At 39.3% G+C, this 25155-nt stretch overlaps 1 protein-coding gene across 3 annotated transcripts in view; it reads right to left on the bottom strand.

The window, feature by feature from the left end:
• adgrb3 (adhesion G protein-coupled receptor B3) overlaps positions 1-25155 on the bottom strand; it is a 115797-nt gene that overhangs the window by 33465 nt on the left and 57177 nt on the right. For 2 of the 3 annotated variants that reach the window (XM_040140138.1, XM_040140140.1), the window contains exons 7-16: positions 23388-23552; positions 22657-22758; positions 17107-17213; positions 15827-16021; positions 13747-13815; positions 10890-10998; positions 5416-5562; positions 4315-4390; positions 2506-2608; positions 1846-1889 (exon numbers count right to left, since the gene is read on the bottom strand). In XM_040140138.1, coding sequence (XP_039996072.1) covers positions 1846-1889; positions 2506-2608; positions 4315-4390; positions 5416-5562; positions 10890-10998; positions 13747-13815; positions 15827-16021; positions 17107-17213; positions 22657-22758; positions 23388-23552 — 1117 coding nt within the window. The remainder of the gene's footprint in view (positions 1-1845; positions 1890-2505; positions 2609-4314; positions 4391-5415; positions 5563-10889; positions 10999-13746; positions 13816-15826; positions 16022-17106; positions 17214-22656; positions 22759-23387; positions 23553-25155) is intronic. The other variant, XM_040140139.1, reaches the window with a different exon arrangement.

The raw sequence follows: 25155 nt of genomic DNA, 5'->3' as shown, positions 1-25155 counted from the left end.
GGAGTTTAAGATTAAGATTTCATTTCTGGTTACTATTGGTAACAGCAAGTAGCTTTAATAATATAGGTCCTCGAGTTGGGTTCAAAAAACCCGTATCAACCACTGGGGGAATCAAACATGCCTTGAGCAGCTACTGTACTTTGTCAGAAATGCAAAAGAAGGATAGCAACAATATCTGTTTACAGCGCTTCCAAACAAACCATGAGCTGAGAGCATTCACTACATTTAACAACGTTGTCTGTTCAGCGCCAAATGTTTTCATCCACACTACAGTACGTGACATGGAGGAATGCACCAGCACTTGTCTTCTGCATCACTTCCAATGAATACATGCACTGTTTCCTGTGAATCCTTTGTGCATGGTTATGAAATTTGAATCCCGAATAAGTAATAAACATTTTTTAGGCTTATGAGTAAAAAATATGAAAAAAAATTTGCAGCTATCAGCTATTATTCTTTTTTTAGTGTAAACAGTAGTCACCTCCCAGCTAAAGCAGTGAACAGAGCTCAATGCAATGTAGCGGGAAAAGCTGAGTTTCTCTGGGTGGAAATCCTCCAACAATTTTGGTTTTATCAAGTGACACTGTAGCAAGAACATTGCTGTCAGATTTTCACTGTGCGAGAGCAAAAATCATTTCACGGCAAACAAGGTGACACTGAATCACCTTGAACAGCATCACAACACCAAACTCTTGCAAAAAGAGCCTGACTTAAAAGAATATGTATCAAGCAGCAGACTTAAGTCTTAGAAAAGCATTAATTAGGTGTGTAAATGTGTAGGGTGTGGACAGAATAATGAAAATACATTACAGCACAGTATAATGGACCCAATACAATGACTCTATTTATAATGCTTATAATGTTTAAATGTTGTTGTGTTTGTGTATGGTCTAAATTTTTCTCCAGGGTAATTTTTAAGGTTTTAGTTTGCGCTGTTGTTGTGTGATGTTTCTTTTTGCCAATGCAATTTTCTTGTGTTTTTCATATATCCTCATATTTTTTGAGAGTTTTTTGCTATGTTACATAATTCTGCAGTATTTATGACTGATGCTCCAGCACTCCAGACAGTGACTATCTGGCCTGTTTGTATCTCTGTAAGCTGCCCTATCGACATTCGGTTGAAAAATTGTCTGTTGAAGCCAAAACCTAGTGCTAATTCATGTTTAATTTAATATAATGTAGAGTACAGTTTACTTGTAGGAAAGTTTCTATAATTCTGATATAAAGGAGTGAACTTATGACTCACGAGTGACTCACATTCTAAGCTCAAGTGGTTCTTTAACTTGGTTAAAGGTCTTGACGAAATCATGACAGCATATGCTGAACACAGGAACACTGCATCTGTAGAACCTCACCAACACTGACTCAATGTAACTGAAGAGTCAGAAAAACCCCACAAACCAAATTACCACAGGCTTATAATCAACACGTGTGATCGTCTCAGAAAAACATAAACATCATACAGTATGCTTCATAAGAGTTTGATTTATAGCTTGGCTTTTGTAGAGGGCTGTATTATCTCATAAAGTATTTCTATTACTTTGACCACCAAATGATAAGGGTTTAATGTAAAATTTTGCCTTGCAGGTTTTTTTTTCTCTGGTTCTCTTGCTTGTTTGCTGTGCAATTGGGTTACCCAGGCTCTTCACAAAGAAGTGTGCAACAGATATGTGTTATTCGGATCTTTAAAGATGAAAGAAGGATGCACACTAACCCAATTTTAGAGGTTTGACAGGGAAGTACTATAACAAATGGGGATTACAGAAAGCAATACTATTACCTTGATGTTTGATCGAGTAACTGTAAAAATAAAAGTTACAAAAATGAAAGTGCATGTCCACTTACATTATGGTGCTGTCCCACAGTGCACAGTAAGGGTGCATTGTTCCCTGGAGGGCAGAAAAAGGACAAAATGTTTATCAGTTAAATTATGATGATTATTGATCGCCACTATCATCACCATCATTATAAATCAACTTCGTAGTTGTCTTTCTACACAGATCTTTTGAAAATGTGTTTCATGGATCACATAGTAACCATTAATTGGAGTGTGTACACTATCACACACACACACACACACACACACACACACACACACACACACACACACACACACACACACATTTGATGACCCGTTCAGACTTACATGCACTTTATCTCCAAGACGAATAAAAAGGCCTGGATCATAAAAGGGATTGTCCTTGTAATTATCCGACTGCAGTCCCCTCTCCTGATACTGGATGCTTGCAAATTAATTATCGAGCCAATTAACCACCATTGTGTGCTGGCTAATGGGAGGTGATATGTGCTGTGGCCATTGTCATAGAACGTTCAATCAACAGATAAAAACTCTTTTTGAAGCACTGAGAGGGGAACCTTTCATCTTTCACACCAAAACCGACATAAAAAAAATATTCATATGTAGAAGCATCATATTTATTTGCTGATCTATATGAAGATGTCTGTTACTGTGATTAGAAATGACAGAATGACTGTGGTGCTTACATTTGCCAGGTGAGCCAGTTCAATCTCCAGGTGGGACTCCGTTGCCTTGGGCTCAGGTCTCACAGTCACAGCAATGACCTTGGAGTTCACAACTGTATGGTTCCTGAGTCAAACACAGAACATAAAAAATTAGAAAACATATCTAATTTCTTGGATGTTCCTGTCACACACTTTAATTTTCATTGAGGGTCAAATGCTGAACAACCTACTTCATTTTAAAACAATGTTGTAAAGCAGAGACTCCCGTTTGATACATAAGCTTACCTGTGTTATCATACTGTATAGCCCTGTAAATGTTATATTCAGCTTATGAATATAAAGGTTTGAAGATCTTAAAACATTTCCACGGTTCAAAGTCTTAACCCTGATTTCACTTCAAACACTTGAGGACTCTTTTTATGCTTTGCGAAGAAGCATTAACACATAAGGCTTAGCTTTAAGTGAGAGTCAGTGAGACTTATGATCTATAAGGAAAGCTGGTATCAAAAGCTGATTTGGGGTTTGTGCTCTTATTTTGAATTTAAAGTTCTTCTCTTCTGGCTAATCTAATTATCTCAAATTTAGAGTCCAAGTTCTTCAAATTAATTTTTAAATTTGCCAAGTATCAGTCTAAGGTATTTTCTCTTGTGCATCTTCTGTTGAATGCTAACCCAAATAACACGAGGACTTAAAAAGCTGCCAATTAGACGACACAGGAGCTATACAGGATGTTTGCCAGGAGTTCAGAACATCCAAGCAGACCAGAAAACAGAGTACAAATCAAAGGCTCGTCTGAACTGAACTAGATGTTTCTTTGCATGCTACTCATTTAAAATCTGGCATTATACAGTAGTCCTGTTTCAAAACCCATCTCCAGTTATTGTATAGTTGACAGAATATTCTTGTTATTAGAATCTGACATCCATGAGCCCTTCCCACTAGGAAGAAAATAGTCAGCTACACAAAGAAAGCAGTGCTGAGACTCCAGCAGCCCTCTGTCCTGCCAGCACCACTTAAACTGGGAATCGTTTTATCTGACTTGTTCATAAGGTACAAGTTGTTTTTCTGGACTTGTTTTAAAATGGAAATATATTATTAATATTATTTAGTTCTCCCCTCTGATGTATAAAGTGCACTGAGAAACTTAAAATTTGGCAAACGGAAGATCAGCTTATCCTCCTGTTATTCTAGAGAGTTTGAGCTTCAGCGTCCCATTATGAGCTCCTCTCCACACGCACACAGAGGGCTGCTGCTCCACCTGCGACAGCTGGCCTGGTCGGTCCTGGAATGACCCTTGTGTCCTTGGGACATTTGTGCCAGCGACTTGTTGATTGAGGTCTGACACCAGGTGTTTGTTTGGAACATCCCACTTCTTTTTCCAGGCCCTAATGTCATCCTTAATTAACTGCATATTCCATGCTACAGTAAACATGTTTCTTTTACTAAACTACAGTTAACACAAACCCCTCATTGAGTTTCACATTGTATATACATTGAAAGGTCTTTGCTAGCAGTAAGGATACAAGATAAAGAGTTAAAAAATTTAAAGTAACCTCGAAATTGTTAACTTTAACTTAAAATAGAATATACAATAGAAGCAGCACAGCCAATTGTTTTTTTTCTTCCTTCCTGTTTGAAACTTTTAATTTCATGCCTCTAAAGTGGAACATTTCAGGGACACAGTAGTCAGGCACAGCCTGTTTTTAAGACTTGATCTACTACTTTGTATAAAAGTAGACACCTCTGCTGCTTCCAAAAGATTAAATCTGTCTCATATTTCTCCTTGCCAGCAGACCAGAAAATACAGACAAGGAAATATGCTGCTCTTACTTTGGTGAAGGTAGCATGAGTCCAAGAGTCTTGTAAAGAACTGTTCCCAAAATGAAGACGGGCGATCCTTCCATATCTAAAGGAGAAAATGAAGCATTAATTAACACTATTGTCAGGTCTAATTGACTTTTTTTTATAATATCACATAACCTCATTAGACAAGTGAATTGTGTTGCCAGATTTTGTGTTAAAAAGTAAATAATCAAAATGTCCATACCTTCCAATTTTTGCTTTCCAATAACATAAATCAGAAGTTTTCATAAATCAAGGCAGGTATAATTGGGAGTAACACTTGGCTTAAGTAAACCTGCTAGTTTGTAGTGCCAATACAGTATCTGCCAATAACACTTTAAGAAATAAAGATTTTTTTTGACAAAGAGTTCTTCTACAGACTTTGTTGACTCCAGTAAGATAAGTGCTAAAGTCTCCTATAGAATCAGCTTCTCACACTGTCCAAATTAGAGTGGCTGGCACAGATTCCTAATCAATCTCTTGTTTTGTTATCTTTGATATATTTCAGATAAGACTGATTACACCAATTAACCAAACTGTCTGGCTCTGGAGTGCGATATACAGTGGCAACTGGCACTGTTTGAAAGGATGCTGAAAATGCTGAGTCGATGACAAACTCAGTGACTTAACAAGCACAGGCAAGCAAACTGGCTTCGTTCAAAGGTGTGTGGCATTATTTCACTTTCCTAAAACAAGGGGTATTGTAGCATAAAACATTAAGAAAATACCTTCTTCAGAAGACTGATGTGTCTGTGTGAAAATCTTATTGTAAGTCTTCAGACAAAGCAATTTCACTAAAATCATTCCGCTTTTGCTGAGATGTCAAGATATTTATTTTCCATTCCTCAGCAGTGGCCACTGAATCCATCATAATGTATTCACCACGCAGTAATTGAACATTCCCACCACAGTTTTCTCTGCAGATTCTAGAAACTCTACTGCTGCTTTTAAACAGAAGTAAACTTTACATGTATATGCTACGACATATGAGGTTTGTAGATGAGGACTGTTCATGTGGCTGAGAGTCCTGAAGAAAGATTTGTCTGACCAGAAGTAGGATGGGTCTGTGAAATATATCCATTCAAATACCTGAGGACTGGGAAACAAAGAGGCTCTTTGGGATGACCACTTTGTCTTCAGAATTCCTGGCCCAGTCAACCATGCCTTTACGACCCTTCATGGGGAAGTTGATGTCAGTCATCACAGACACTGCTGGAAGTCTCTGGATGCTGGCCACTGCAGAATTCAAACAAACAGACCAATGAGGAAACACGGACAATCAATGTACTTTGGAGTATTTATGAGTTAGTTAGATTGTGTCATGGAGTATCCCCTTAGGCGCATGAAAAATTATCTTTCACAAGATCACTTTTCCTAACTCAGGCCACATTGCCCACATGTGAATTATGAATTAATGTATTTCACTCACACAAACACACACACAGATGCAAGTTTATGTGTTTTTCTTTTGTATCTCCGTATCTCCTGCATGTGTTTACTTGCAAAGTATTGTTTAGTGTGTCTTCTGCATAAATACAGTGTATTACCATAATTTTAGACTGATTTGGATCATTTGTTAACAATCTCTAGAAAAGAGACACAAATAACTTTGTTTTCAACTGCTAAATCAGGCCATTTAAAGGAACAGTTTGACATTTTGGGAAACTGGGACAAACAGCTAGCCTGGCTCTGCTGTCACTACAGATTATTATATCTTGTTTGCTTACTCCTTGCAAAAACTGAAGTATAAAAACGAGAAGTTGCAGTTGAAAAGTTTCACTCTGCCGTACACTCTGTTCACACTTTAAAAGTATTTTAACAGAGCATTTTACCTGTTTAACCTGCTAAATCTCTACTTGAACATTGCAGATTAGGTGTAAATATGAAAACAACCGAGCTGAAACTTTCATTGTACAGAGGTCAAGTCTGCTATATGTCAAAGAAATTCCCATCTGGTCTTTAAATGCATCCATGTAAACGTTTACCACAAAGTGAAAATCAAAACTACCACTGGAACATGACAACTGGTAGACAGGTAATCTCCTTGATCGCTCTTTCCTTTTTTCAGCTCCCGGCTGAGGTGCCATAAAGGGCCAGTTCATACACTAAGGCAATGACAAGGAAAATACCCAGGATCAACTGAAAAGGCCTCAGCATTACAAGGGGAGGATAAAGCTGCACTGTTCTCTACCTGGTATCACATCCATTCCCAGTAAGGTGATGCTTCAGCGAGGGGAATCTGAGGCTAATCCTACCATTGATGCAAAAGCTCTATTGTTCCTTGTGCTCTGCCAGTAATACAATTTGAAATCTGGAAAGACTCCATGTGCGAGTGAAATCTATGACACTGAAGGTGTGTCTTGTGATGATCCAGCAGCGGGCATGAAATCACAGAGCTCCACGAGACCCGCCATTTGCAAAGAGGCCTGTTCACAGCACCAGATGCTGGGAGCAGCAGTGGTAAGTGTTTGTGTGTGTGTTTATGTGTGTGAGTGTGTTCGTGTGTCTTTGTGTCGGTGGCTTTAGTAAAGAGGCGCACTGCGAAACACAACAGGGTGCTAGGAAGACTGCCTTTCAGGGTTCTGGGTAATTCTGCAGGTAAATGGGGCTTTGCACTTGCCTGATGGGGCTACACAGCACAAATAAAGCAATCGTTTAGAATTGTGATGCTTCTGAACACCGATTTAGTGCAATGAGAGAATTCTGTACGGCTCATTTTCATAAGAGGGAATTATAGCAATGCTTATTATATCTGAATGTGCTCATGAGGGGTTCAGCATTAAGTTGACTGTCGAAGTCAGACAACATAAACATTTTGCACAAAAAACAAATCACTCAACATTTGTAGCCATTTCATGTGTGCGTGATTGCAATTAATCACCATTAACGTCAAAATAATCTCTCGACCACGGAGTACATGCTCACGGTAGACAGCTAGAACAAAAATGTCAAAAGTGCATGATGTAATCCACCTTCAAAGCGGTATTTAATTTAAGTTCTAACATGTCCCAAGCTTGACTTTGTCCTCAAAGTGTTTGCTTGCAAGGAGTGAAAATAAGTTGTTGAAGTGGAGAGCCTTTTGCCGTCAAGGTTATTTGACTAAAAGTAGAACTACAGAGGACGATGCACTGGTGACAGCCAGTATTTATCTAAGTGTCAAAAGGCTGCCATAAATTAGTGACAAAATGATACCGCAATATCTTACTCAGCCAGATGCTCACTTCACTTGGATTCCACTGATGGATCTACAAAACTTTCCATTCCCTTAATCAAAAGAGCCCCACAAAGCACTGTGGTGTGAGCTGAAATGACTGTGTGGCTGGCGACCAAAGACTTGGCTGTGTCAGGGGGTAAAATAGTTATCCTTAAAAGTCTGCATCCCATGACAAATAAAAGTAAAATGCAACCGAATTTGGCACCTTTTAAATGAACACCCTATTTCTTAGTGTGAATTTTTGACATAAAAAAAAACTAATTTTTTCTGATATTGACAACAAACAGGTAAAACATGTAATAATTTCTTGCATTCAAAATTTCACCCAACAAGACCTTTGTATTATTCCACCAGCAGGCCAGTGAGCTTCTGGTTGATTCTAGCCAGAGGCAGCTCATTACTGCTACATCTTCAAGTAACTGCTCCAAAGCCGAATGGCTTTTTTTTTTTCCAGAAAGCTGCATGAGAAATCTGCCTGCCTCAGATCTGCATCACCGCAATGCTAATTATGGTATTTCCAGCTTTATTTACTGAAAGGTTCACACGTGTTCCTTAAACATTTGATGGAAAATAATAAGGTCTTTTTTTGAATGAGCCATATCAAAACTTTATTCCATATTTTTAATGTATAAACATTAAAACTTTTCCCCAAACCTTTCATGGAATAAAATTATGTTGAAAATTCATGTTCAGTCCTCATCAATCTTTTTCTGCTAGCTACTAAAGAAAACAAATAAATAAGTAAGAACTTCCTCTCTTCCTACACATTAAGCCTGTTAATGGGGTGAAAATGTACAGGATGCTACATACCACTGTGATGGACGGCAACTCTAAAAAGAGCTAAAACTTAATAAAGATATATTGTAGTGTCCTAAGATTAAGAGAGTTGTCAACTTTGTGTATTTTGAATTAGTGTTGAGGAGCAGAAGCCGCAGCTGCAGCCATGTTCCTAATGCCTTCGAAGGTCACATGCACACTCTGTTTGAAAACCATATTCACATTTATTGCGGAGAGGTAGAGAAACAAATAATTTAATGAAACCTAACAAATGAACAATTCATCTTTCTAGAAGCGTGGCTATAATATTTATGCCTCATTAGCCTACACTCATGTTGTATATGTTAACATGAGTCTACATCTATACCTGATGTAAGTTTGAAATTCTAAACTTTCAAAATTAATTATGTCATAATTTTTAATGCATTCTGATGCATGCAGGTAATGCCAAAATAGCACCACAATTAGACTTGTGTCTCAAAAAATTAGTTTCCTCATCAAGGCAATCAGAGTCATTTGTGACAAGATCTGGGTGTGTGAAACAAATTCTGTGTCCATCCAGCGGTTCTCTGTGTTTTAGCTCACTTACTAAAATTCACAAATACACACTGACTTATTGCCAAACATAATACCACAGGATTTTAGGTTTCTGTATAAGGTTCTCCCGTCTTACAGGCGGCCAGTATTTTCCATTATTTCAGTTCACATATGAAAATAACTGTGCAGGTTATCTATCACAATCCACATTATGTCTGCATGTATTTGTGTAAAAATAACATATGTTACACGGCGGAAGAAAGACTTTCCAATTCCGTCAAATCAATTTCTAAATGGATGCCCCATTAAATGCAGAACTACAGAACAATATATCGTAATTCTAATGGAAAAAGGCATAAAGACAGGTTCACTGTGTTGAACTGCCCAGTCAAGTTTTAAGTTTATTTAAGTTAATTTTCATGTTGTATGAAATCAATAGGAAATAATGAAACTAGAAAACATTCTAAAATGTGAAAAGTGATTGAACGCTAAGAGAATAGTCAGCAGTAAAATATGTGTATTTGCAGAAAATGAAAAAAAAAAAAAAACCCAAGATGCAATAACTGCAGCTGTCCTTCAAGAAGGTGCCCTGATTATGCCAGTGGCTACTTTTTTAAGACTGACACACAATGCCGAGTGGCATCATCCCTCCATGTTTTCTGACATATCATGTTTGAGGCCAGAGAGTCACATGGCTGAACTCTAAAATAAGAGTCAAGTATTTCATATTCAGGTTTAGCTACGCAAAATACACTGCTGCTCAAGGAACTGGTATGAATCAGGATAAAACTCTTAACCATCAACTTACTAGAGTTGGTTTCACAGAGTAGATTGCATATCGTCTATAAAGCAGGGGTCGTGTGTTAATGCTTTTTCAAGCACAAAGAGAAGGCAGTGGCAGTGAGATTGGACGACTAGCATTAAGACAAATTGGAAGAAGTATAAAACGGGAGAAAGGCACAGAAATATTCTAACATCTGTGAAATAAGTCATTAATGCTTGGCAATATGAAATGTATTCAAGCCTTATTTCCAAGTGTCCATTACTTAATTTGCCTCTCACTGTGTTTTATAATGGCATTTTGATGGTTGCGTTCATTGTACCATGTTTGGTGTGCTATTCCTGGGGGCTACCTACAACAGTCACCATTATGGAAATCATATACCATAAAGAGCCACTGAGTGTGAGTGTTTGATAGAAGTGGGTCAAACGTTTGCTATTGTAAAGAATACGAGGAAGAAACCTCACTCCCTCAGAAGAATTGCCTACCAGCACAGCTGTACATGCTCACATTCACTTGTATGAATAAATCAAGACCGCAACTCTATTATTCCATTCCAGTAAGACACCATTTATGGCTGAGTATGAAATGAAATGCCACAGAGACCTCACATCATCCAAGAAGCCGTGCGACAGAAGCGAAAAGAACCCATGAGAACATTAGGGAATAGGAAATAATGCTCAAAGACTCATATCCAGAGACTTTTTTTTTCAAAGAAGGGGAGTTATAATCTGGACCACAATCAGTGGTGCAGAAAAAATGTTTGCAAGCTCATTACAGCTGCAAAGAATAACTTCTAATTTCACTTCCAATTTTATAGCCTTTTATCAGACGCTCCGACAATATTTTTTCCAGGACTGCTAATCTCACAAGAAAGTGACAAAAATCTGGAAAATCTAAAATATTAGAAGAGTACAAAAATATCTTGTGTGTATCTTTTCTTTATAGCTCTAGTTAAGAAGAGCTCTTCTCTTGTAGGGGTTCCTACACTGCACGCTTTTGATATTGGAGTGGGTGTTAAGTGTTTTCATAGTAATTTAGCACATTTTAGCTCAGTTTTAATTACCATTATTGATTTGCTATAATCAACCCCCCCCCACACACACACACACACACCACACGCCATTTATCCTAAATTAAAGATGGTGGGGAAATTGACACAAGGAGTCAGCAGAGCCCAGGGATTGTATGTCCATGTCAAGCAGAAATAAATGGTAAAACCAGGTGAGGGAGGTAAAGTGGGCTGATTCTTACCCAAGTTCCCAGTCATCAGATAGGCATTGTGGAAATCCTTCATGCCCAAACCAACAATGTGGATGAATTCTTCTATAACCTGCATGAGCTCCACTGCTCCCGGATAGATCTGGACAAGATAAAAAAGAACAAAAAGACATTTTCAATTTCAACGTTGTTGCCTGCCGTAGTGGGTATTACTGGAAGGATAGAAGTGTGGAGCATCAAATAAAAACAAGAAAAGAAAGCAAACGATAAAGCAGGTCATAAATACAAATTATAAACAAAGTACAGATATAAAGGTTGCATACTGTTGCACAAACTATATATCTGCTAAACTATATAAAGTTGTAAAGTAAATAAGAACACAGAATGAATTATTGAAACTTATGATAGCAAAATAATCACTAAAGCGATAGTAAAGAAATATTATATATGTATATTCTCTATTATAATCATATAGCATCCATGTGACATCACCATCAGAGCTATAACCAGTGTGTTTGCCCACACAGTTGCTGGTTGGTTTCTCTTCTGAACGGCTCTGCCAAGTCAAGGGTTATTGCCTGGGTTCATGTGCCACTTCATGGAGATCAGCACTCAGTGAGAGAATGCAGAGGCAGGAATTCAGCACCACGGACAGCTCCACGGCTCGCCCAGCGACACCGCTGGCCCGGTCCGCTCTTTCCTCCAAGTCAATAAATCAAAGACACGCTTATCCAATAACTGACCTTCAGAAGACGGGACCACTGTCCTGGCTGCCAATCTCGTGGTGACTGGTCAGATCTAGTAAGAAGCTTTGATTTGAGGGCCACCAGTTTTGTATTTTCACTGATCACTGTGAAAGACGGATTGTAGGACTGTGTAGCTGTCTGCGTAGCATTTAGGCCACTTCCACAAAGTATCAGCTACACAGAACAATGCTGTAACAACATTTCAAAATGTCTCTCAGAGAAATGTGTCATGTTATACAAATATTATTGCAGGACTCTAGCAAATGTGTGAGCACACAGGGATGATGTCAGGCAATTAGAAAGGCCTTTGAGTGGCATTTAGCAATTAACACCTCACTCAGGCTTGATATTCAACAAACACCTGAGGCAGGTGTTTCCCTCGTCGGTAACACCTTGTGCTCTGTGTGTTTGCACATGCCCCTACATGTGCTGCCAAGCCATGCAACAAATCAGTGATGCTGAAGTTGAGAGCTTCTGACACAGCAGAGTGAAAGCCATAGTGAGGGAGAAAAGCACATCACGTCGCCCCTTCCGGCATGTCTGACGCACAGTGCAGTCATGCTCGTTCTGCTGGTCTCCATGGCAACCGCGAGATGTGAAGGCAGCACAGGGAAATGGCTGCAGTGGAGGTTCTGTAGACAGAGCTCTTCCTTTCCTTGCCATGGTAACAGTGACAGGAGGTGAATATATAGTGATCTCTGCACAGAGCCAATTCTACAGCCAGTAAAACCTCATAGTGAGGTGTTTCATCTGTCTGTTTTGAACGTCCACAGCACGCAGTGTGTGGGGGCTGTGGAAACTGAGCTCAGAACACTCATTATTGCAAGAAAAGCCAGCAAGTGAAAAGAAACGAGAGCTCCGAAGTCCAGACATCATCTGTTGAAAGCAGACGACATCACGTAGCCAGTGTCCACTTGGGGAAGTGCCAGAAATGAGGTGGCACTTCTCAGACAGGCACATTAATAACTACAGAAATAATTAACCGTGTCACATACAGTATCTCTTCTGGGTGTTCAATCACAGGCACAACTTCTCCTATTTCCATATTTTCTCTGATTTGTCTGTCTCTATCTCTGACGCATTCTTACTGACGAATCTGCTCATTTGTGAGCTCCTCTCACCGACAACCTACCTTTGGGGCCTGCCAAACTAAAGCTGCAGTGAGTAAACACCTAATTACTGCCTTTAGAGACAGCCAGGACCGGCACTCCTGGCACATGAAACTGCCTCGCTCCCCTGATATCTTAGCAGAAGTGAAGCATGGAGAAATGGTGAGAAAAAAAAAAGAGATCTGACTGATTTTAAGATACTCCCTCAGTTGTGTGTCGGTGCAGGTAATACCTATTTAAGTCAGTTTTTACCAGATGACAACAGAGCAGATGCCCTCTGCAGACTTGCAGTCATCACAGATGGTTTCTCTGTCAGAGTCTGGATTGTTTGTGATTTCAGGATTCAGGTTGTCTCAGACACCGGTGGCAGTTTTGAAAACGAGAGTTGTCACCTCTCAAGCTGAAAGATGTGTCCAACAGAGGACGTAGCCAGAAGCCAATCTCCATGGATAAACACAATGTCGAGAAAATGTACTATTCTTTATTCAGATTTTGACCTACAGTACATCACTGCAGTGCTGCTGTCTGTTACCCCTACCTTTGTACTGAATATTGAAATGTTTTTTTCATCACACTGCTTCTCCTTATAATGGAACTGCCTTACAATGTCAGGGAAAGAGAGAAAGGGAATAAGAGTCTTAGCTGCTGTGGTACAAGCAATAAAATGTCTAAACTGCCTTTTTCTAAGGTAAATTTCAGCTCAAGTAATGGTAAAATCACACTGGTTGCCACGATCTGATCAGTTGGGTGAAACAATGCATGTGCCGGAGGAAATGCAGTAGTAATGTCTGGACAATCTCTGTGGCAGTGCTGCTGCCACCAAGTGGAACTCTTAGGAACTAGCTTTCCAAATGAGGCCAGATGTCACTCCAACTAAATGACCTCTTACAGTGATATGTGTATGTATAACATTACATCAACACCAACCTGACTTTCCTTTATGTCTGCTGTTCTGATGGTTTACAAGATTTTTGAGGCACGCAACACTCATGCAGAAACCCGAATTATTTACCAAGTGTACTGCCAGATGCTTACCTTTTGTGCATCTTCCCATTTCTCCTTATTTTCCTCCTCCAAGAGGTTGCTGATGATTTGAAAGAAGTTCTATGGAGATGATGAAAGGGAAAATACATAACACACCCACACACAAATATTACAGGCACTGCAGCAAGATGCTTTTTAAAATCATGACACATAAACACTGTGCACTCCGAAATGGCTTTTATGGATAATACACTGAGATTTCTGAATGCAGGAAATCAGGGATTTATAAATAAAGGAATAATGATGTTCCCTGCAGGGCTCAATAGCAACAGGAAATCTGCCACTGAAACCGTGATCGTAAATGATTAGAGAAAAGATGGAATATGTGGATCAGCTCTGACAAAAATACACCTTGAACCCCTGCAGCTTGCAGCAAACACTTAATGCTGGAGGGGAGAAGCACACACTGCAATCAGAAAAAAAAGATGAAAGGGAATGTTTGAGCAGCTGTGAGGATTGTCTTCTCCAGCAGTGCAAAGCAGGGGCTGCTTGGAGTGCATGCCTGCAGTAGTAATAGGACCCCTGTCTGATCTTTAGCCTTGTTATTTCGTCTGGTCTACAATGTGCCTGAGGGAGTGGCTCTCTCTCTTGACACAGGCTATCTTGTTTTCTACTTGAATGCTTATGCTCCCTCTGGTGGTAATGTGCCCACTTTAACACTGCATTAGCGCAGAGACACACGGAGGGGGTGGGCTGGCTGACTGCTCTCCTGTCTGCCCCCACACACTATAGAGCTCTCATAATAACCGGAGACAGGATGCTTTCCTCATCTCATAGATTTTCTATGGTGGGAAAATGGCTGAATGGGCCCTAGGTTGCTCATCCATGGCCGGCACATTTGGGGGGGTTTTTCTGCAGAATATTAGCAGCGGACCATACACCCTACATCCAAAGGAAACCATTGATAAATGTGCATAAAACCAGCAGCAAACTCAGGAAAAGAACATCCCTGACATTTTGTAGTCCAAATACCATTGTGCTTTGGAAGCTCATAATTAACTGAGTTGAACATTTTGGTGATTTAATTACCCACATCCTAACCTGAACTACAAGTTGTATGCCAATTGTGTCCAATCACATTCAAAAGATGCTAAAGCTCAAACAGTGTTGTATTGTATGTCTAGAATCACTGGTCTTGATATTGTAGGATAGCTTGTTTTTTTTTTATCTTTCTTTGTGTACTTTTATTTTTAGTTTATATATTTTTTAATGTCCTCTCCTTCAAACCTGGAAATCTGTATAACACCTAGTAATATTGGTATATTTTCATATTCAATAGACTGAAAAAGTTTATTAGTCAGCAGATAGCGTACTGTTCTATGAGACTTTAAAACCAACTGAACTTTCACATTGATAAAATCAAAAAATATTTCTACTTGCATACAGAAAATGGCTGATGTGTACTCATACTTTTCTAATTTTCTGGCGCTATTACTTACAACTCTGCAGAAGAACAGCAACACAAGAAGCTTCATACAGTAACAAAGCAAGATTAGAAAGTTTCACAAGAACTATAATGGAGAATTAGGTTTTTCACTGACACGTACACAATATTCAAAGCTTATTCTGCTGTTACCATCACATAGCAAGAAACAGTTCCTCACTCTCACTCACTCTAAAAGAAGAGCATGAGCCAAACACATGCCAAGGAATACACACACACTAAAACAACGACATACAGAAATTGTAACAGGCACGTAGTACCGCACAAAGATCACAAGGATGCCCGGGAAGGGTGTCTTTGAAAATGACACAGCTCTGAGGACATAAATTATCTTATTGGCGATGGAGGTGGAGCTTTAGCGATAATCTCCATCATCCTATTGACATAAAGAGGATCAAGACTGCAGTCAACCCCAACATGATGAGATGAAACAGTTTAGGATGTGGGGGAGATCTATTGATACAATAGAGCCAAGGGATGTATTTGTCAGGCTTTGTGCTATTTCAGACATGTTAGAAAAGGTTTTTTTCTGTGAAATCTATCAAACATTGGCTGTATCCAATGGATTATTTTGTCAAAATAGATACATGTGTAAGCCACTATAAAATTAACCTACTGTCCACTTACTTGCACATCATCTGAAGACGGCTCATAGCTGGCCCTCTTGAAGGTCTCCGTCACATTGCGAAGGATCTCCACCGAAGACAGCAGGTCACCAGCATAGAAGTTCCTCCTCTGTGTGAGGTCCAGCAGGTTCTTCGTGACCTGGGACATCCCATCCCCCGCCAGCATCCTCTGGCCCTTAGCAAGGTGCCCCTGAACCTCCAAAAACAGGAGAAGACAGAACTTGGGGCATCGGTGTCCTCTGCAGGTTTGCGAGATAACACACTAAGATACACATTTGGAGTAAATGGAGTGAAAAAAATCAGAATGAAGGACTACTCTCTAAGGCCCTTTCTGTGACACTTATATCTAAGTCAAGCTGAAATGTATTCTGCCTCGCGGTTGTTTTGAAATGAGCCAATATGAATAAAAGAGTTAACTGGAGCAGAAGACACACATTTAGGCAGAAATTGCAGAGCGAAATGACATTTCACATCATTGTACAGGGTTTATGTCCATAAATACACATTCAAAGGTGCAGCACTGTATGTGTTACCTCAGCACTTCTGAATTATTTTGTTTTTAACAGTGATAGAGGGTTACAAAAATTACCTATTCTAGTGGAAGCACTATTGTGTTTCCAGGCTGAACACACACACACTAAAGCAAAAATATATTTAAAATAGTGCAATAAAATCTAAACAGACTTTAACATAAACAGATTTTTTGCAATCAAAATGTCTAAATTTGCATGCAATGGAAAAAGGATGAGAGAGATAGAGTTCACGCTGAAGAACAGATTCTATTAAACAAAAGATTGTTAACATTCACTAGTTCCCTAATTGTGTTACCTTGTTTCTTTAAGGTGCAATGCTTGTGTTGGGATGAACAAAACTGAATTGTCATCTATTGTAGCAGATGCTAATTTAAATTCAGTAAAGTGCAAGTGTCTTATAAGTCTTATAAAAGTACAAAAGTACAATACGCTTCCTTCAGTATCAACAATATAATGTAATTAGTTTCTTCTACTCTTATGTTTTTGGATATTCTAGTAGATGAACAAACACTAACACAGATGAGAACATGCCAGACACTTTAAATCAAACAGTTTAAGGACTTGACTATGACCATTCATTACAGAGAGAAAAATGGCAAAATCAGTGTTTTAATTTGCTCCTCTATTGAAAGTGGTTAATCCGTGGCTACAGTGTGATGAGAAATGGGGGGCAGGGGAAAACACTGGGGAAATAATTTATGATGCATTGGAAACAGAGGCTGTAAGAGGGAGCTGACTTTGCACCTACTGATTGCTGCAAGTATCTGAATTCATTTGTTATGCATCGAGCATAGCTGGGCTGCTCCCAGAAGGCCATACCACGGTGATCCAAAGAGCAGCGTCGACTAGTGGTGCCTGTAGAGGAGAGGAAGACAACAACAGATTTGGAGAGGAGAGGGAGCAAGGGGAGGGATGAGAGGGGAGATGAGGATACAGGCGTAGAGAGTGTAGAGGTGGGGGAGGGAGGGAGGTTTGTGGGATTAAAACCAAAGGAGAGCGCAAAGAAAGGCAGATGGAAGTGTTGGAGTGGAGGGAGATGGATACAGGAAGAGAGGAGGGACAAAGAAAGGAGAGGAAGACAAAAATATTAATTCTTGTCATGAGAGACTTATCTTTTCCTTTTTGTCCATTTCTGTTGCCAATCACTCACCATCAAAATTTAATGTTGCCCATTAAATTTCACTGTGGATTTGAGTCACATTATAGAAAGTGGGAGAGAGAGTTTTCAGGAAGGAAAGCGCTGCAGAATTATACAGAATTAAACAGAGTATACAGAATTGGCTTTATATTATTAGCAACGGACACAGGCTTTTAATATATGTATGTCCTGTTCACTGTGTTAATACATGTTACAGTGGCTTACTCAAGCATGCAGCAGCTCAGTTGTGATAGCTTCCAGGCATTTAAACAGTTATCCCGAAATAGCAGATCCACCCACATCCCCATATACATCCTACATAGGGGTCCAACATCACACCTTCCCAGCTGTCGACCTGGTGGAGTGCACTTCACACATCACCCCACTGCTCCAACACAGGTGCCTGACATCCTGAGGAAAACTCCCACAGTACAAAACATTTCCCCTGGCATCCGTGCTTCACAAAAACCCATCGCTATCTCTTGTTCTCGCTCTCTCTCTGGGTCTTTCACACACTAACACACACGGAAAGAGAGAGATCAAAACCACACCTCCTACGCCCACCTTCTCTGCTGCTACTACCTGGTGATATGCACTAAAGCCACGAGTGCACACAAAACATCGTTATATACCAGGAGCGCCCATGCAGCACCATGACACAACCCAGAGGGCAACAGGAGAGGCCCACTGCTTTACACTGCACTGAGCACTTGTCTCTCTCCAAACTGCCTTCACCCGGGGGGGGTTTATTTACTTTCATAATGCATACCCCTGCTGTTATGGACGTAAGCACTCAAAAGAGTATTTTCACATTTTTATTCGATCATCTTTCAGGCCCCTCACCCTCAAAAAAGGCAGTAAAAAGTATATTTTATGATGGCTTGATACCTAGAAATTAGGGATTCTCCCCAGTGTTTTGGCATTCTTAAAGGTCATTGTAAACTGAGAGAGACTGTCTGCTTTAACTGGGAAGCGGCAAAAAGACACCAAGCATTAAGAGGAGGCCACATTCAAGAACTGTTTTAAACTGATAAGCATGAAAGCTACTCAAATGACTGATGCAAATCTTGTTTGTGTTTTTGATGTGACAGAGGAGTTTAAATCAATAGTTACAGAAAGAATAAAAAATTATGCTAGTTCTTTGGCCCTCTAAAGACCTGTAGTCAGCTTTCATTTTAGTATTATACTGTATGATGCAATTTTAATGTGAACTCAGCAGTACTGGAAGATACAAATTGCCCAAGGCCAAAATCATTTTAATGTGAAATGCGTGGACCAGTGTTCATTTTTTTGTTTGCACAAAAGATTTGCAGAGGAAATTCATGATTTTTGGATTTTAAAAAAATGTGGTGGTAGTTTTTTAGCTGTATAAAACAAAACCTAATACCACACTTGCTGGCATTTGATAATAAAAATATCCATAATAACTTCTTGGGTGTTCATGGGGTATGCATTCTGAGGTGGGAGATCACACAACACATGTCTGTCATCCCCTTCTTCTTTTGTGAATCATGTAGATGCAATTTGGACAAATGTAGTCAATTTTCATAATTCAACATCTTATTTTATTAAGTTTTATATTTGTATTGAGAATAAATATATATATTTTTTCAGTTATTTAGAATGGGATCCCTCTTGGCTTTGATCCGTGTCAATGGTGGCATCAAACTGGGTCAAAGACGGAAACATGAGGCTTTCACTGTTATTTTGCACCAATCTGTCTTCTGTCCTTGCATCATCAGTGATGTACTGAAAGGACAGTGGGTTGCCAATGAAATACAGGTCAGTGGATATGTGCTTGATCAAAACCAAGGCTGCACTCCACAGAGGCATTGCCCTGTCGCTGTCCAGTTTTACGGCATTCTCAGCCCGGCTGCCATTAGAGGAGAATTTTTATTCCAACACTCCCCCCAAGGCAGAAGGTTCAAACAGTGTTTACCACCCGAGGAGTTAAGAGAGAAGACATTTAGAAGGATTTTTGTGGACTTAGTGTGTTGAATATCACCCAATGGTGGAGAAAAAACACAAATCCTTTACTTTTTTGAAAAAAAAAAATAATCTTGTCGGATTATTAGACAGGTTTGCTTTGAACCAAGTGCCAGTGAACAGGTACCAGTACGTGAAATTACCACTTCCAATCTAAATGACGGTGTCTAATATATTTACTAGAGAGTACAGGATAATTTTCCTCTGCATTAACCTGTGATAAGTTTTTTTTAATAGCTTGTGGTTCTGTTGCTTTAATTGCTCCCTCTTTCAGTTGGGTGACTTGAACTTCAATTGATAATTGAGATTTGGGGCTGTCAATAGACATGCATGTAAATAACAGCACATGAGCTTTTACATGCAAAACTTCTACTGCAAAGTAACTAGTAACTTCAGGCATCAGTGGAGTAAAAACTGCATGTAAAAAATGAAGCCCGAAAAATGGAAATACTAATAATAATGCAGATACAGTGTTAGACTAGATGCACATTTCACTGGTACTCAGTATATCTGATATTTTAAAATATACTTTTTATTTGGTTTTATTTCACACTGTACAGTTAAAAACAAAAAAATCAGAGTAAAGGAGAGATGAAAGAATTCTGTGCAATACCGTATCTGAATGTATAATTAAAGCAATCCAGGAATCTAATTTTGTAAGGCTGCATTTTTCTCACATTTTTGCTCTTGTCATGTTTTGCTTTAGCACAGTACCTAGAAGTCACCCAGCCTCCTCGGGAAAGTCTGACTAGTTAGACAGAAGTATGGTTTAAGTGAACTTTATGTGTTTACCAATGTAGGAACCTTTGTGTGAGTGATACAAAGCAAACATATTCATCTGCGCTGTGTATGTATCCTTTCGACTTTTCCTCCCTTCTTGCCTCTGGTGGCAGTTGTCATCCATGATGACTGGGGCGGTGCTGACGCCCCTGCACGGTGCTGTTCTTATGATGACCTTGATGACGCCAGTGACTATGGCTGAGTAGGTGCTCATGTCCCTAACACGTTCGGACGTTTCACCCAAGCAGTCTTTCTGCATTCTTGTCGCACATTTTGTTATGCTGCTTTTGCTGATCAATATTTCATCTTTGTTTATCCACTCTCAGCAGCCGTTACATTTCTGACTGTCCTGGAAGGAGGAGGTCTAACCATGAGGTGTTTGGTTTCTTTTCACATTTTTCTCATTGAGGCTTTTGTGAGTTTGACCTTCATGTAATTACAGGTCAAAGGTTGGGAGGTGTTGTTTTCATTTATAGCTTCATAACGTGGGCTTTGTGACACCTGCTGACACTGGAACTGTGATTAATGGCTTTAGACATAAACTTGACCTGACCGGAACTTTTGTTCATCATGGTCTTTTTTTCTAGTGGTCAGTACCAGTTTTGACAGGGGGACGTACTGTACTTGAACATGAAATATGTCGACTATCTGTTATTTTACCTTTTTCTCAGGATACTGTTCAGGCATTAAAGGTCCTAATTCTCTGGTAAAGTGATGTAACAACCTCATATTATTACTGTGGGCAAATTGTTGCACACGCTGTATATCCTATGCATACAGATGCTCAGAGTCCACCGACACCGACAAACATGAAAAAGTCAGCTCTGATTCACTGTAAAATGCCAGAATGTGTTGACCTACAGTACTGTGTGTATAAAATAATAGTATATAGACAACAGCAGGTCCTTGCATCTCTGTAACAGGATCTGAATTCAGCTGCATATAGGAAAAAGTTGTGGGATAAATTAATTGTTTATGTCCAAGATTCACAATAATACATTTCATTTCCTTTTTAATATAATTAATGTGATTAATTAATGTGATACTGCTCAGTAAAGGAGCCAAGTGTCTCTCTCTGCCTAACTGACCCAACAACACCTCTTGGTGTAAATGAAATTCTTAATCAGTAAAGGTGTTACATTTCCAACAGCATCATACAGAGAGTAGGAAAAAACACAATACACCCTTACTGCAAGCTGAAAATAGCTCTGTAGTGCCAAACAGTTATTAGCCATAAAACTAATGTCAAGCTGGAAAGCTAATGGCATGCTAGTAAATCTTACTCTCCATAACTTTGCCGCAGGTAAGCCATCTGTGAATGACAGTGTGTTTGCTGCTGCATCTAGTTCTCCAGTTAGCCATTTTATGGTTGTGGAAGAAATGTCAATTCAGAATACCAGACTGTTTCAAGATTTACAACAGCTTACCGTATCAAACCAACATGTGACTTCAGCACCCAACAGCACCCCATTGTCCTGTTGTCTGTTTGTTAGCAAAATGACCTTCAACAAGAACAAAAGTAACCCGTATCACAGTAGCTTTATCAGAGGTTGCATTCCTCGTTATCATCTCGCCTCTTTCCCCCTCCTCTTTTCCCTTTTCAAGAGCTGAGTGTTAGTCTCGCCCTGTTAGAGAACTTGCATCCTCTGCTCTAATGCTCTTCTCTCCGAGCAGATATTAAAGCTTCTGCTTAATGTCTGAAAACAGACATCAGTGTGCTTTTCAGCAACAATGCTCTCAGAAACACAGTTACCATTTTTCGATCCAGTACACAAGCTGTGCACTGACGGGTGTAGCCGTGAGTTACATCACTGCATGTGGAAATGGGATGAGGGGATGTGTGCTTTCTCCTCAGATGTGGGAACACAGTTTTGGTACCATGCAAAGATTAGGCAGGCATCTTAAAAGGAAAAAAGGTTTTTTAACCTTCTATACCGAAGGAAAGCTTTCTATTGTGGCAAAAATCAAGCATAATTCCTCATAATATAGAAAAATTAGTAATATTGCAATATGTATTTAAACACTGATTCCATGGCACTATTGTACAAATTGCAGGGTAATTCTACCATTGCAAAGTGACAGATTCACTTGTTGGCAAATGAATGTGATTCAAACAGTCAATGCCTTGAAAATAGGTCAAATTTAGGTCATCAGTCACACTGCCGTATAGTTTAGCGATGGCATGATTCCACACCATGCGTAATAAAATGTATTCCACCATTTTGTCAACTTTTATGACAGGACCACTCTTTTTCGTTTACACCCATGGGTTTGGTTTTAAGTGGAGGAAGACTATCCCAAAATCATCTATGGACCTCTCAGTGCACACTATACCATTTAGAAATTCAATAGTGATAAGAAAAGGTCAATTAAAGATATTGATCATATCCTTACCTGTGGCATTGGGTGGGCATCTATTAAAGGCCAGTTCTCCCGAAGGTGTCCGTCTCCACACCATTGACACTGCATAGTCCTCAGGACAGATCTCATACGGTGCTGAAGAGCAAAGTGTTACTACTTCAATGCAAAGAACTTTTCAGTATTTCCAATATGATGCAACAATTTCTTGTTACTACATATCAGGAGGTATGGAATTATAGGAAATCAAAGCTGTATAGTGTTGGTGATTATGAGCATGCCATTTGTGGATAATAATAAAAGGAACCCTGTTCTTTAATCACAACTTTTGTGAGTGTGGGCGCAACATTATAATGATAATAATAATAATAAGAAAAAAACGAAAAAGAAGAAGAAGAGGAAGATTAGGAGGAAGAAGACAAAGTAGTTTAATGCTTTTATATTTTTTATTTACTTAAGAGTCTTAAGTGACTTTATGTTTAAGACTCCACTTTACAAAGAGATTATTTTAAAAATCACACAGTAAGCATTAATGCTACCCGCATTACTCAGCATGTCCATCACCAGTTTCTCAATTTTTTAATTTACTCTATTTATATCCATACTTATTCTTCCCTGCTCTGTATCTCCATCTCCTCGTCAGATTCTGTTTTAACCGATCTCTGTAACAAGACATGTCCTCCACTCCCCAGAGATAATTGTCTAGCTACTTCCATTCGGCTTCTCTGGGGCCACTCAGACTTAAGTCTTATTATCCTTTGACTCACCTGGACAGCGTTGGTCACTGCACTTTCGGACTTCCTCTCCGGTGCCATCACACTGCTGCCCAGTCACTGCTGCCCCCTGACACACACGGGCTCGCCTCTGCCATCCGCCATCACATGACTTAGAGCAGCCGCTCCACGGACCCCAAGGATTCCACTGGCCGTTGGCTAAAACAGAATCATTCTCGATAAGGAAAACAGATACTCTCAGTGGCAAAAAATTTTCCAATAAACTAACAGAGTATTAACTGAGATGATACAACACTAATACGTGACTTTTATCTAATGCCGTTCAAGCTTTAAATTAGTGTGTGGCATCTAAAAAATACATTTTTTATTACATTTATTTCTTTTGCTATCCATGCATTCAGTTAGTAGATGCAGTTTCTTGGAATATTCCAAAAATGAACAAGATTACTCTGAATAATCAGGAGGATGTGTGTTCTATGGCTAAAGAAGCTGCTGTGAGTGGTGTTTGTTTGTCTCACTTTTGCAAATATTAAAACATATTTATGCTTAAGTTTCCAAAACCAGTAGCATGTTTTATGCCCTTGTAAAAAACACTTTTAAACTGTACATTAGACAAAAAAACACATGCGCCCCTTCAGTGATGTAGTAAATCACAAGCCACTCGTCTGAATGGAAAGGTACACCCTGTGAGCTGGAAACACACTCTACCTCCACTTACCCCCTACTTCACACATAGGAGGCTATTCCGTGTCCTACAACTAACCTCTGTCAGGACCGCTTCCGCAAGGAAAAGAAAAAAAAAAAAACACAAAAAAGAAAAGACAGAAACCATTGTAATCTGTTGGCTAAAACTATCTGCAAGACATTGATCATATCCTTGTAGATACTGAAGCCTCTGCCCCACATCAGAGCAGCTGATTCCTCAGACAGATGCATGCTCATGTGCTTCAAAGAGCTCACTGCGCCAGCAGTCCTGAAGAAACTCTTTCAAATTTCTAACAAATACCACTGATTCAAACTCCTGCACAAGCCTTTATTGTGGTTGTTAGGCACTTTTTTGACTTTATTCTGTTTTGTTTCATTTTTAAAAAAATATATAGGTATTGAAAGAGACATATAGTATTTGATTATTTGGGGTTCCTACATTGGGGTTACCTTGGACTATTTTTGTTCCACAAACCGAGGCAATGCCTCTACAAATCATGGACATTGTACTGACTTGTTAAATGATGGCTAAGAACATGTTGTCTCACTAATGTTTGATCTCTCACTTTGGAAACACATAAGAATTGCTAAATTGGTAGGGTGGGCCTCATTAAGTTAATAAATTGAATGATGCATCCTCTCACGGTGAGGCGAACAACAGCATCTCCTGCTTCATTATCACGTCTAAAAATTAAAAAATATCAATTTAGTGGTCCACAAATGCACAAGGTTGGCTGACTGGTTACACAACATTTCTACTGACTTTCAACAATTTGATGGGAATCTCTCTGCTACACACATACCAATGAAATACAGAAAAAAAGAAAACCCTGCTGTTTTACACTGCTATAGTGAAAATTGCATCAGGAGATTATGAGAGTGCTCAGGCGAGAGTGCTTCATATGATCAGACAATTCAAAGCCTGATGGAGACCACTAAGCTGACATCTTTGAGCCTCTAATACATCTATGATGTTGACAGACAGTTTGGACAGCTAACCCTGAATTATGTGAAAGGAATACAGTATATTTAACTGGATTTTACAAATCCAATTGAAAGAGCGTGGTCTTAAACATTCTTGATTCTTACAACACAG

Source organism: Xiphias gladius, chromosome 11 (genome assembly GCF_016859285.1).
Source record: "Xiphias gladius isolate SHS-SW01 ecotype Sanya breed wild chromosome 11, ASM1685928v1, whole genome shotgun sequence".
Lineage (NCBI taxonomy): Eukaryota > Metazoa > Chordata > Actinopteri > Istiophoriformes > Xiphiidae > Xiphias > Xiphias gladius.
This window is presented reverse-complemented; position numbering and strand designations above follow the sequence as displayed.